Source organism: Echinops telfairi, unplaced genomic scaffold, assembly GCF_000313985.2.
Source record: "Echinops telfairi isolate 266 unplaced genomic scaffold, ASM31398v2 ScPeMD7_7424;HRSCAF=8462, whole genome shotgun sequence".
Lineage (NCBI taxonomy): Eukaryota > Metazoa > Chordata > Mammalia > Afrosoricida > Tenrecidae > Echinops > Echinops telfairi.
Genome location: NW_022111324.1, coordinates 71,783,855 through 71,797,571, shown reverse-complemented (window position 1 = coordinate 71,797,571; position 13,717 = coordinate 71,783,855). Strand labels below are relative to the sequence as shown.

Genomic DNA, 13,717 nt, shown 5'->3' with positions numbered 1-13,717 from the left:
GGGGGGGGGATGAGGAGCTGATACCAAGGGCTCAAATAGAAAGAAAGTGTTTTGAGAATGTACAAATGTGCTTGACACAGTGGATGGAGGTATGGATTGTGATAAGAGTTGTAGAAGCCCCATATAAAATGATTTTTAAAAAATCAAACTCACTGCCAACTAGTTGATGCCGATAGTAACAATATAGGACAGAGTAGACTGCTCCCATGAGTATTCCAGACTTAGCTCTTTACTAGCATAGAGAGCCCCGTCTTTCAGAGTAGTGAGGATTGTGAACTGCTGACCATGAGGCTAGCAGCCCAAGGCATTCACCATCAGTGCCCCTAAGACATTTGTAGCAGCAGCATATTGCAAAATTAGACTAGGAAATTAAAAGTCTCTCAGTGGAACTGCCAGTAAATTTCCATGTATTGACACATGAGAAAATTACACATTACTTAAGATGAAAAACTGGAACTAACTGTATGAGCATGAATACGTCTTCAAAGTAATGGTAAAAGGCGTATAATAATGGCATGTCTGTGATCTCTGAAGTGTGCAGAATCACAGTACGTATACATATTTCTAGAACTTATACAATGCATTAAAAGTATAAAATAGTCCGAAGAGTGATTAAGGAAACGCAATAAGGGGATGACATGGATTGAGTGGCCTCTCACCCCAAAACACATGCTATAAATCCGAAAGTACTATACCTGTGGATATGACTACATTTGAAGATACAGCTTTCTTGCTATGTTACAGGGAGTCTATCAGTTAGGGTGTGTTTTAAACCAATCTCATTTGAGATATAAACTGAGCAGATGAGGTACCAAGAAGGAAGCATGGACTGAAGAGGAGAAGCACACCTTTTTTTTTTTTTTTTGGCACACCGAAAGATGGAAGCCGATGGAAGCCAGGAACAAAACGGTAAAGAGAGAAGGACCTTCCTCAAGATCAGGCAGAGTCCGAAAGCTTTCCCCTAGAACTGGCATCTTGAATTCATACTTCCAGCCCCCAAGCCTGTGAAAAAACAAAGTCCTGTTCAGCAAATCCACCCACTGTGGCCTTTCTGTATAGCAGCACTAGAAAATAAGACAGAAGCATTCCCAAGATGCTTCAGTTGTATTTGTAATTTTTATTGGGTTCACTTTGGCTACACAGATGCTTGTTTTATTATACCCAAGTCTCTTTTGTTGTTTCTCTCTCTGACTTTATTTCTTAACTGCTGGGGCAGGGGAGGCGATGATCACGCAAGTATTTTATCTGCCCTCTCAGAAGTCAGTCATACTTACCTGCCCCAATACCGGAGCATCCTAAACTTTTCCATTCTTTTTGCCCTTTATACAAATTCTTTCCTCCTTTCTTTATATTCATTTAGCCATAGCTGTTAAATATTTTTAAAGGCATATTTAATACTATGCTCTTTTTCTAACAGAACAATTTATCCTTCTCATTTTATGACTTTTGATTATTAAATAAATTTGGTTAAAAAATAAAATAAATTTGGCTAAATTTGATTAAATATATATCCAAACCATTGAATTGTATAGTATAGAGATTATATTGTCAATAAAACTGTTGATGTTGTTTTTTTAAAGGAGGCTCTAAAAAATTCTCTTAGGCAAGTGGAATAAATGATCGAGTAAAAGGGCTCAACTGAAAATTTCACAAGAGAGCTTGAAAAGACAGAGTACAGGATTAAAATGAAATATGCAAAGGCGTAGAACTGGAAACCGAAATGGAAGAACACATGCAGCATATCTTAAACTGAAAGAACTGAAGAAAAAATTCAAGACTTTAGTTGCCATGTTGAAAGATTCTATGGGCAAAATATTGAGCTATTCAGGAAGCAGTAAAAGAATATGGAAAGAATACACAGAGTCACTGTACCAAAAAGAGCTATGGTGGAAATGACAAATCCCAGAGAAAGAGCATTGCATTAATTGAATAAAGGACATCTCAAGATCTATCTTGAAGTATGGTATTGTTTGTCATAAGAAACATCTATCCCCATACAAGGAAATCCTGTCAATAGGACTATCTTTCAAATTTATGCACCAACCACACAAATCGACATTCAACGATTTCAAGAGGTAGCATGTGAGCAATAACCAATGGTCTGAAGGGAGAAGCTCAAGCTGCACCGAAGACTTTCACCGAAACAAGGCTCCAGGAATTGACAGAATGTAAATTAAAAAGTTTCAACGAGCTGATGAAGCACTGGAAGCATGTATTTATCTACACTAATAAATTTGGAAGACAGCTACCTGGTTAACTGATATATTTGTACCTATTCTTAAAAAAAAGTGACCCAAAAGAACATGGAAATTATAAAAAATGTTAGTGATATCACGTACAAGTGAAGCTTTGTTGAATAACATCCAACAAAGCGTGCTGCAGTACATTGACAAGGAACTGCCAGCGGGTCAGGCCACATTCAGATGAGGGTCAGGCCCGAGGGCAGCAAAGGCACATTGTAGAAAAAAGGAGCTGGAAAAGCAGGCACAGGGGACTAATCTCCAGTATCGGGAGAAGAGTCTTGAGTTATTCAAACACGGGGTCTGATTGGTACAGAGGCCTACAAGCCTGCAGTGAACACATACACATGGGCAGCATGTTACTCAGATAACCTGAGGTTTTGAGAGGAACACTTCACGATAAGTATCAGGCATTTAGGAGAAGAATGGAGTAAACCAGTCCTTGAGTAAGATGGACAAAAGAAGCTGACCACTAGGCATCCTTTAACTGCATCAGTGAGGAGCCAGGTGCCTGTAGGAGACAACTTTACATTAGCATGTTAATGAGGGTACCGGTGGAGAAATCTCTCCCTGGAGAACGGGTATTTGGGTGCTATCAGTCCTCTCAGAACTGTGGAGATGTACCTCATCACTAATGCTGGCCTGCCAAGCCCTGTGGCTATGAGTGTAGGGTAGGCCCCTTACACTTCCTTACAGGTCCTCTGCTGCCCGCAATTGCTGATGTCAGATGAATTTTGGCTGAAAGCAGAGGATACCAGAAAGATGTTTGTTTGTGTTTTATTGACTATGCCAAGGTATTTGACTCTATGGATCATAACAAACTATGGAAATGTTAGGTAGCCGGGATAGAGATAGAGGGGGTTGTCCTTCCCATATCTGCACAGGCCCCCATAAAAGAAGTTGGGAAGGAATCAGGCAAGCATAAGCCATCCTTGAAGGCTTTAACTGGGTAGGCTCCAATTCAGCCCACCTCCCCACCCCCAGCCAGGTGGGTGTCACACCTGGGTGGCCCAAACTAGGCCCAGGTGGGCTTCCTTCAGCCAATGGGGTCAACCAATACACCTTTGACCATACCTACCCAGCCAGTGGTTTAAAATACTTGGCGTTGGGAAAGCAGTCTCTTTTACCCTGCTCCTGCGCCCGCTCGGTGGTGCTGCGGTCTCTGTGACCCCAGGTCACCACGTGTGGGCACGCAGTCCCACGAGGTTGCTTGTGTTCAGCGGTGAGCCCCAGCGTGGCTTATGCGCCATTTGGCATGCTTCCCTGATAGTGTGTACTCTTTTGAGACTGTAAAACCTGAAACTTTTCACGTCCTTCATAAAAACTCACTGGGATTACAAACCAGACTTCAGCATGAATTCCTTCTGGTGCAAAGCCAAGAACCGAGGTATTACCTACACTCGAGAAACCAAGCAAATAGTCTGGAGAAGGATGGGGATTCAAGAACACTTCATTGAGCTCATGAGAAACCTGTATATGGATCAAGAGGCAGTTGTGGGAACAGAACAAGAGTATACTGCAGAGTTTAATATCAGGAAAGTTAAACGGGGAACTGACCACAATGAGCAACATATAACCCCCTCCCAGGGGGACAGACAGCAGAAAAGTGGGCGAAGGGAGACATCAGTCAGTGTAAGACAGGAAAAAATATAATAATTTATAAATTATCAAGGGTTAATGAGGGAGGGAAAAAATGAGGCACTGATACCAAGGGCTCAAGTAGAAAGAAAATGTTTCGAAAATGATGATGGCAACGTATGTACAAATGTGCTTGACACATGGATGGATGGATTGTGATAAGAGCTGTAATTAATTTAAATGATTTTTTTTAGATCAGGAAAGTTTTGCATCAGGATTATATTCTCTCCCATACTTGTTCAATGTATATATTGAGCAAATATTCAGAGAAGCTGGATTATATGATGAAGAACATGACACCGGGATCAGAGGCAGGCTGATTACACAATCTTGCTGAAAGTGAGGAGGAATTGAAACACTTGCTGATGAAGATCAAGGATCGCAGCCTTCCCTGTGGATTATAACTCAAGGTAAGGAAGACCAATATCCTCACAACTGAAGAATACCAGAAAGGTATTCTCAATAGGTAGCACCATTATAAAGAAGAAGAAACTGAATTGGATCTTGCTTGGATACACAATCAATGCTATTGGAAGCAGTAGTGAAGAGGTCCAAGGACTCGTTGCATTTGGCAAATGTGCCACACAAGACCTCTTCAAAGTCTTGGAAAGCAACATTTTGAAGTTGCTTTGAGGACTAAGGTGTGCTTGACTCAAGCCAGGATATTTTCAACTGGCTCACATGCATGTGAAAATTGGACATGGAATAAAGAAGACTGAAAACAAATCAATGCATTTGAATTATGATGCTGTCGAAGAATATGGGAGCTATTGTGAACTGCCAAAAGCACACACAAATCTGTCTTGGAAGAAGTGTGGCCAGAATACGCCTCTGAGGCAAGAATGACTTCTGTTCACATACTTTGGACATGTTCTCAGGAGAGGCCAGTCCCTGGAGAAAGATATGTTTGGTAAAGTAGAGGGGCAGCAACAAAGAGGAAGACGCTCAACAAAAGTGACACAATGGCTGCAGCAATAGGTTCAAACACACCAATTGTGAGGACTGTGCAGGACCGAGCGGTGTTTTGTTCTGTTGCACGTGGGGGTCACTGTGTCAGAACTGATTGGACAGCATCTCACAACCACAACCACAGCAATCTTGGAAGTGATACTACTATGTCTGCTGTATTCGATTGGTCACACAGCTGAGCAGGCTCAAAGGAGAGTGCACGACACAGGGATGAATGCTAGGAATTCATGGGAATATTGAATATTGGAAGCATCTGAGAGGTTGGTCACATAAACCACAAAAACCCTCGATGGCCTGCTTACTTTGGCTGGTGGAAACTCAAGGCCAACAAGAAGGCAGGAATTTTTTTTATTTTTCTGTTTGGCTGAGTTCCTAAAATGGTCAACAACACGTTGTGTTGTTAGGTGCCATTGAATTGGTCCTGAATCATAGTTTATCACCTATGCCCTAAGCCGCTTTTATTTCATGTCTTAGGGTGCTTACATTCTCTTAAAGTTCAATGTGATCTTAGAACTTGCTATGGTGCTAGAAACATAAACATAGGTGATATGAGTCACTTCTTGGTAGAGGTATTGATAGAAGGTGCTTAACTCTCCTCCACGCCTACGTTAGCAACCCTGAGAATAGCTCAGTCAATTGGATCCCTGCGATCAAAGAAGCATGCAATACTGAACTAACACTTGGAGAACATCTGTGTGAGGGGCACCTGAACGACAATGGACCTCTCAGAAGCAAAAACGTCTGTGTCTTCAGCACTATGTTGGAGTCGTTTCTCCAGCATAAGCTAACACACACAACTAACCACACCTTATAGTTCAGATCTAATTCTGCCCCATTACATATCAAATAACTCTAACTTACCTTTCTCTTAGAACTATTATATTAGTTATCTGAATGAGTAGACAAAAAAACACTTAAAAACTTTTCACAATGGTTTATTGTTTCTCATTATTCTCTGGGACCTACTGGGCTCAGCTCCACGGTTCTTCTGTTGCAGTCGATTACTCAGCTGAGTGGTTCTCAACCTGTGGGTCCTGACCCCTTTCGTGGTCAAATGACCCTTTCCCATGGGGTTGATTGATTCATAACAGTAGCAAAATGACAGTTATGAAGTAGCAATGAAAATAATTTTATGGTTGGGGGTCACCACAACATGAGGAACTGTATTAAAGGGTCGCGGCAATTGGAAGGTTGAGAACCATTGGGTTAGATGGTCTTTCATCATTGGGATTTCTCTCCATAGTGACCCTCGTTATTTGAAAGGGTAGCCCCGGCTGCTTCACAACATAGAGCTTTCCAGGAGGCTGTATCACATTTACTACTATCCATTGGCCAAAGGAAGTCACAGGGTCAAACCAGCATCCATATGGGTGACACTATACAAGGGATGAATGTAGGAGGGGATGGTTTGGGGGGGGGGCTACAAATGTAATAGTCTATCACAGTCTTTCATTAATTATTAACATCAAATATTCACAGTTTGAAAAATAGTTTCACACATATTACCTCATTTTGTCTAAGGAACAAACAAATGCTATCCTTGTTTTGCAAGAAAGAGGGGCTCAGAAATTTGGACACTTATGATCACATGGCTAGTAAGTGGGAGAACGGATACTTTGCCTTGGGGCTTCTCACTGGAAAACAGAACAGAATGTGTTCTTGCTATTACATCATCATGACCTTCAGAAAACATTGTCTATGATATAGATTCTATGTTATCTAGCTATAATTTTCATGTTTGATCATTCCAGGTTAAAAATATGCAAACAGCCTTTCATTAACTATTAACATCAAATATAAAATAAAATAGAAAAAAATAATTGTTTTTCCCCAGTTCTTTTTCCACAGCTTAGATAATTTCATTAATTGATTGATTGCTAGGAAAAGCATCTAATTCTTAAAGATTCTAAAAAGAACCTTGGCATATAGCTATTCGCAATGTTTGCTTATTATAAAGTTCAGAAGGATATACCTCATGCCAAACCTGAAAGGGGATTTAATTAAACTCTGTAGTGCCCAGCCACTTTCCTAAGGAACAGAGCTTAATGATTACACCATGGCCCCCAAAGCCAAGGCATTGCAGCCCCAAGCTCCCAGACCCATATTTTTATAAAAAACATTTGTACAAGTGAACTAACAAACCACAAGAGACTCAAGGCACTGAGTGAAGTTGGGCTCCCAGCTTGTGAGTAGAAATTCATATTGAGAAAGAATTCAAAATGACTTGGATTGCTGCTTACAATTCTGGATGCTTGAAAATAAATCACCAGGAGATTGGGGTCACATTTGGCTCAGAAGTGCTACCTGTGATGCTGTTACCATGGTAACCAATTGTAAAAGAAGAGAGATACAGGGAAACCACAGCCACTCTTCCCATTATAGGCACTCTTCCCTAGTCAGTGACTAGGCTCTTCCCTGGATGAGGTGCTTCCCTGAGGGAGGTCCTCTGCAGTGTCCTTTTGTCGGGTTCCATACTCGAGGCCCTGAGTCTGCAGGTGACTCTTCTCATTAGCACCCTCAGCTGACAGAGCCTTTGCACCATTCCTTCCAATCTCCCTGTCACTTTCCTGCTAAGGAGAAGCATAAGGACATGTTTAATTGTACAGCCAAAAGCTTCTGAGTGCCCTCCTTATAGAGATGCCTTGTGAGAAGCCTTCTCTGTACAGCAGTCTCAAGCACCACACTCCACCACCCTGTATGATCCATCCCCTGACATTGTCACTTCCACAAGAGAGGCAAGTAAGGGGTGCTGTGAGATGAGATGCAAAGGAAGGCAAAGTCATTCTGATCAGTGGAGCTGAGCTCTATATTGTCCTAAAGCCTGCCCATCTCAGGAGCCTATGCCCCCGTCAGGATGCCACATACCTTATGCTGTGTTCTGTAGTACTCATTTACCACATACTGGTATTTAGGTTGATCGAGACCAAAAAAGATAGCAAATCGTCCACCAAGGAATTCACATGCTAAAGGAAAGAGAAAACACTTCTGTTAACTGAAGGGATAACTGGAGGTGCAAAGAGTTTAAATTTGTTTACAAGTGGTCTATTACTACATTTAATTCCAAAGTTCAGTTCCTGAGCAGTACAGTTAATATGCTGAATTACTAACCGAATAAATAATTGGAGTTTGAGTCTACCTAGAGGTATCTTGGAAAAGAGACCTGGTGATCGACTTCTGCAAGATTAGCCGTCAAGAACCTTAGGGAGCACCGCTCGGATCTGACACACATAGAATCACAATGAGACAGAAGTGACTCGTCCATTTTATTTATGTATTGTAACACTTTGCTGACCAGCTATTTCAAACCCAAACTATCCCGTGCAGTGAGCTATTTTTCTGCAATGGAATATGAAATGAAAATATCTAAAGAAGGTTCAATATGCTTTATTTACATATTATGAATAAAAATGTAACTTATTACATATGTTTAATTTTTCCCCTGGGTATGGTATACTGTACAACATTCACCTGCATAGACAGTAAGTTTTGCAAACTGACCAAGTTTCACTGTGCTTTCTTGAGCAAGAGCCTCGTCTACATACACTAGTGGAATTTCACCACCCCACCCCAATGGTTATTATTTTTTTTCTAATACTAGACATTTTCATTTTCCTGAAAGCTCTAAAAGTGACTCTGTATATGGCCCTCTTCTAAAGATACAGAAGAACTGCCAGGTTTTGTGTTACATTCAGTTGAATGATCAGTTACCATTTTCTGGCTATTTCTAGAAGGAAATGTTTGTATTTCTTTTTTTGTAAGTTACAAATGCTTGTTGTCATTGTTGGGTGCCATCAAGTCGACTCTGACCCATAGTGACCTTATGCACAACAGAATGAAATACTGCCTGGTCCTGCACCATCCTCACAATTGTTCCTATGCTTGCGCCCATTATTACAGCCACTGTGTCCATCTCCTTAAGGAGCTTCCTCTTTTTCATTGCCCCTCTACACTGCCAAGCATGATGGCCTTCTCCAGGGACTAGTCTCTCCTGACAACATGTCCAAAGTATGGAAGAGAAAGTCTCACCATCCTTGTCCCTAAGGAGCACTCTGGCCATACTTTTTCCAAGACAGATGGATTTGTCCTTTCAGCAGTCCATGGTATTCTTTTAAAATTCACTGTATTGGGGGTTCATACAACTCTTACCAACGCTTACCACCATACATATATCCATTGTGTCAAGCACATTTGTACATTTGTTGCCATCATTCTCAAAACATTTGCTTTCTACTTGAGCCCATGGTATCAGCTCCTCATTTTTTCCCTTCCATCCCTGCCCACCTCCATCAGGAACCCTTGATGATTTATAAATTATTATTATTTTGTCATGTCTTGCACTGTCCAACATCTCCCTTCACCCAGGTTTCTGTTGTCTGTCCCCCGGTCCATGGTATTGTCAACATTCATTTCCAGAACCACAATTCAAATACACCGGTTCTTCTTTGGTCTTCGAAAGATCATAGTTGCAGTCAATGTTAAATGCATCAAATAAGGCAGGCTTGCCAAAAAGGAGTCTACATTAAAAACGCTGCTTTATCCTTTTGCGCAGATACAGCTGCAAATGCTGGTCTGCTTGGCTGACTCCTTCCAGATGGCTGTTGCAATCCACTGTGCACATAGGCTTTCTTATGTTATATGTGGGTTTCATAGCAGCTTCATGAATAACTGAGAGCATGCGCACTGGCCTTTTGTCTTTCTATAGATCCTATGGTTCTCAACCTGCAGGTCACGACCCCTTTGGGGGTGGAACAACCCTTTTCCAGGGGTCGCCCGATTCATAAAAATAGAAAAATTGCAGTTCTTAAGTAGTAACGAGAATCATTTGATGGTTGGGGTCACCACACCACAAGGGTCGTGGCATGAGGAAGGTGGAGAACCAGTGCCCTAGAACAAGAATGATGTGGGAAAGTCATTTTTCCTCTTTGGAGTTTCCTTGACTTTTCTTTTAGTAATTTTGGCAAACCATGCTTCTCCTGTCCAGTATCCCACAGTCCAGTGTTGTGATTTTTAATAATATCTCACCAGTGGGCAGACTGCTTTAAAACGACCTTGGTAAACATGATGCCAAGAACCAAGAAAAGGCCCTAATTCAGGTAAACAGAATGTCTTGTAAATTTTTGCCTCAACCTGCCAAAATCTCAACGTTGCAAACGTAGCCAGTCTCACTTTCACAAAGAATCCTTACTAGATCCCATCTTGTATTATTTTTACCAGATAATGTATTCTGAAGTTGATCTTGCCTTTCCATGGTGAGGTCGCTTCCTCAAGTGAACCGTTGCTAGGGAGGTAGAGACTGGCCTATTGGACTGCAGTGACCCCAAAGAGGTCTGACTTTGTTAGATAGTGTGAGGAAAGCTGGGTGCTTCGAGCCATGGATCAGCTGACTAGCGATCTTTCCATTCGGCCTTCTCTGTTTGTCTCATCAATCTAAGTAGCCCAAGAAGCTTCCTGATATTTCTACTGATAACTTGTGTCTTTGGTGAAGCTTTTGTAGAGGTTTTGTGACATTTTTCCATTTGGTGATATTGGTAGGTAGATTTTATGTCAACTTCTGGTACCTGTGTGGAGGAAGGGGTGGAATCCAACCTGTCAATCAGGTTGCAACCTGATGATGCCTCCCTGGGGGTGTGGCCTTTTTATAAGGGAGAAAAGTTTCTCCCTTTCTCTCTCTGCCCCTTCACCTTCCTGCTCGCTGGGACTCTGTGTCTGCCTCCAAGGGTGGCACCTTGTGGGTGATCTCCTTCTGCAAAACCAACCATTGGAAATCCTCAAGCACTAATCTACGCTGACACTCATGACGGTGAAATTAATTCAATGGCATTTAGTTCCTGGTTAGTCTCTGGAGACCCCAGGCAGAATCACTTTTACACCACAGTTCTTTGTGGAACCCCAAAGGAAGCTGGGAGCCCTGGTGGCATAGTGGTTACACACTGAGCTGCTAATGGCGAGGCCAGCAGATCGAAACCACCAGCTGCTTTGAGGGTGAAAGACAAGGCTTTCGATCCCACAAGGAGTTACAGCCTTGTAAACGCACAGGGGCAGTTGTACCTGATCTTAAATGGCGGCTATCGGGTTGCTGAGTCAAGATCGACTTGAAGGCAGTGAGTTTTTGAGTTTTTGCTGAGTTCACCCAGTAGCCTACCCTGCCATCCTGAGCCAAAGCCCAACCCGGAAGTCACTGTGACTCCCTGTTCTCCTCCTCCAACCAGATCCTTATTTATTTTTAAATTAATTCCCTCCGAAGAAGTCCTGATGGTTACATGCTGGGCTCCTAACTGAGAAGTCCGCAGTTCTAACCCACCAGTCGCTCCACAGGAGAAAGATGAAACTGTCTCCTTCTGTAAAGACTTAAAGCCTTGAAAACTGTCCGAGAGCAGTCTGCCCTGTTCTATGGAGTCACTGGGAGTCAGGGTTGACTCGGTGGTAGCTGGTCGGTTGGCAATCTTCAGTGGTTCTCTCTGCCCTAACATTTCACGTGGTAGCTGGTCAGTTGGCAATCTTCAGTGGTTCTCTCTGCCCTAACATTTCACCTCTTCAAGCAATTTTGCTGTAACTAAAGCACAGGATTTTAGAAGACCGTATTGCTTCTGTCACGACACTGTTGTCAGGGGACAGTCTGCAGTCTCAGTCTTCAGTGACATTTCAAGCCACCACCCCTCCAGCTTTACGTAAAAGTGCTCATTCCTTGGAGGCTCAGATTATTTGATTAAGTCACCCCTATCATCAGTTCTCATTATAATGTAAAGACCCTCTGATCGTTCTCCTGCTCCAGGTCCCAATCTGACCTGAGCCTAGCATACTTGGATAGCTCCAATATGGCATTTCCTCCATATGTCAACATTCCCATGTTTTTCAGCCCATAATCCCTACGCTTTCCTATGTTGGCAATTGTGACAACACATTATAATTAAAGGAAAAGGATCACATTAGGAATTCCTAGATAGAGTATTGAGAAAATGTGAAATAGAACTCAAAATCATAAAAGATACAAGGTTTACTGGTCAGATAGAGACTGGCAGACCTCCCAAGACTATGGCCCTCACCCTTCAAATCAAGAACTAAACTCACTCTCATGTTAGAATAATCAGCCACTTAAGATTGAAAGGGCATTTACTCAAAGACAATGTTCAGAAAGTTAGGGAAGAAAGAGTAATGGAAACAGGCAAGAAGTGACATTGAGGGATTGAAATGGATGAGTTGAATCAGAATGTGTATGAATTACTGAATGTAAAGTGTGATATGCTTTGTAAACCTTCACACCTAATTCACAATAAAAAACGTCTTCAATTGTAATTAATGGTATGCATACTGGCCTGTACCATATGTCCCATATTGAGGCTATGGAAAGCAGAGACTGTGCCTTTTGTCTTTACGATCCAGGATCTAGCATAGTGCTGGACACATAATAGGGACTGAGGAGATGCTAAATGAATAACTGAAGATAAATGTATTTTATATTTTCTCAGATTTAAAAAGTGATTCCCCCCATCATATACCAAGCATATACAAGTTAGAAAGAAATTAGTAATTAGATGTTGCAAATTGTGTTCAAAGTTGGCAAAAATTCAGCAAAATAAGATTTCGTATTCTATCTATTAAAAGTAGTCGCTTAAGCCATTCATCACATCCCCAGGAGGGACGAACAAATTTTGCATTTATAGTAGAGTGACTATGATGAGGGGACTTGGAGCTATGTCATATAACATTAGTTTACAAACTTGGAAATTCATTCCACAACAGGTATTCTGGTCAATGGAAGAGGCATCTAAACTGGTTTTGTATGGCTCGAATAAAGACAATGAGACGTGACTGGAAGAACTTTAAAAGAAGACAAATTTTGGACTGACATAAGAAAGAATTTATTAACAAGAGTGGGTAAAAGAGAGAAACATCTGTTTGAAGATGTGAGCTTCTATGCCACGGGAATGCCCAAGAACAAGCCTGAGATCATATCATCTCTTCTGCACAATCCTGTGGAGTGGATTAAACCATTAGAAGCCTCAATCTAATTTATTTATGGTACAAAACAATTATCTTAGCAGTACTTACCAGAAAATGATGTCCTTGCAATTCGCCCAGCCCAAAACCACAGGTAAGAACCCCATGACAGTTTAGCCTGGGGGTGAAAAAAGGGAAGGGAAGGAAAATACCAAGGTGAGAGAAATTACAACAAGAGTGGTGGTTACAGAGTCTTTAATGCGAAGATTTCAATATGCTTGGTAATATGTTTCATATTCTCTCTCAGAGAAGGGAAAACTAAGATTATAAAAATTACAACCTAATGATTCATGGACTTAGAAAGAAAACTAAAGATGTGGCAGTTATAATTTATGTCAATTTGAACCTGTGTGAAAGTAGGGATGGAGTCCAACCTATCAATCAAATGAGACTTTGTTGGGAATGTGACATTTTAATATTTTTATAGACAATGAGAAGTTCTCTCTTTGCTCCTTCACTTTCCTCCTCTCTGGGACCCTATGGCTGCCTCCAGGGGCCCAATATGGGCCCCCAACCTGGAAAGCTGTTAGTGCCCTGCCATATTCCTCCCGACCTTGGATTCATGCGACTGCACACACCAACCTGTGATCTTCCCATTTCATCTTTCTATGGCATAGCCTGTGAGTCTGAAGAGGGCTCTGGCTAGCACTGAACCCATAGCCTCGAGTTTGGACTAGGATGGGATTGTCTTTATATAAAATTGCTAATTGACAGAAAGTTATTTTTGTACATATATAAGTGTCATTGGTTTTGTTTCCCTAGCCCAGATTAAGCTTAAAACTATGTATTTATAGGTTTAGTATTAAGGTAGCAGAAGGACATTGGGCCTCCACTCAAGTACTCCCTCAATGCAAGAATACTTTCTTCTATTA

The 13,717-nt window shown here is 41.6% G+C and overlaps 1 protein-coding gene across 1 annotated transcript in view; it reads right to left on the bottom strand.

The window, feature by feature from the left end:
* Positions 1-13,717, bottom strand: part of FAM177B (family with sequence similarity 177 member B) — a 70,893-nt gene that overhangs the window by 55,792 nt on the left and 1,384 nt on the right. The window contains exons 2-4 of the mRNA XM_004700156.2: positions 12,897-12,963; positions 7,713-7,810; positions 7,276-7,414 (exon numbers count right to left, since the gene is read on the bottom strand). Of these exons, the coding sequence (XP_004700213.2) occupies positions 7,276-7,414; positions 7,713-7,810; positions 12,897-12,963 (304 nt within the window). The remainder of the gene's footprint in view (positions 1-7,275; positions 7,415-7,712; positions 7,811-12,896; positions 12,964-13,717) is intronic.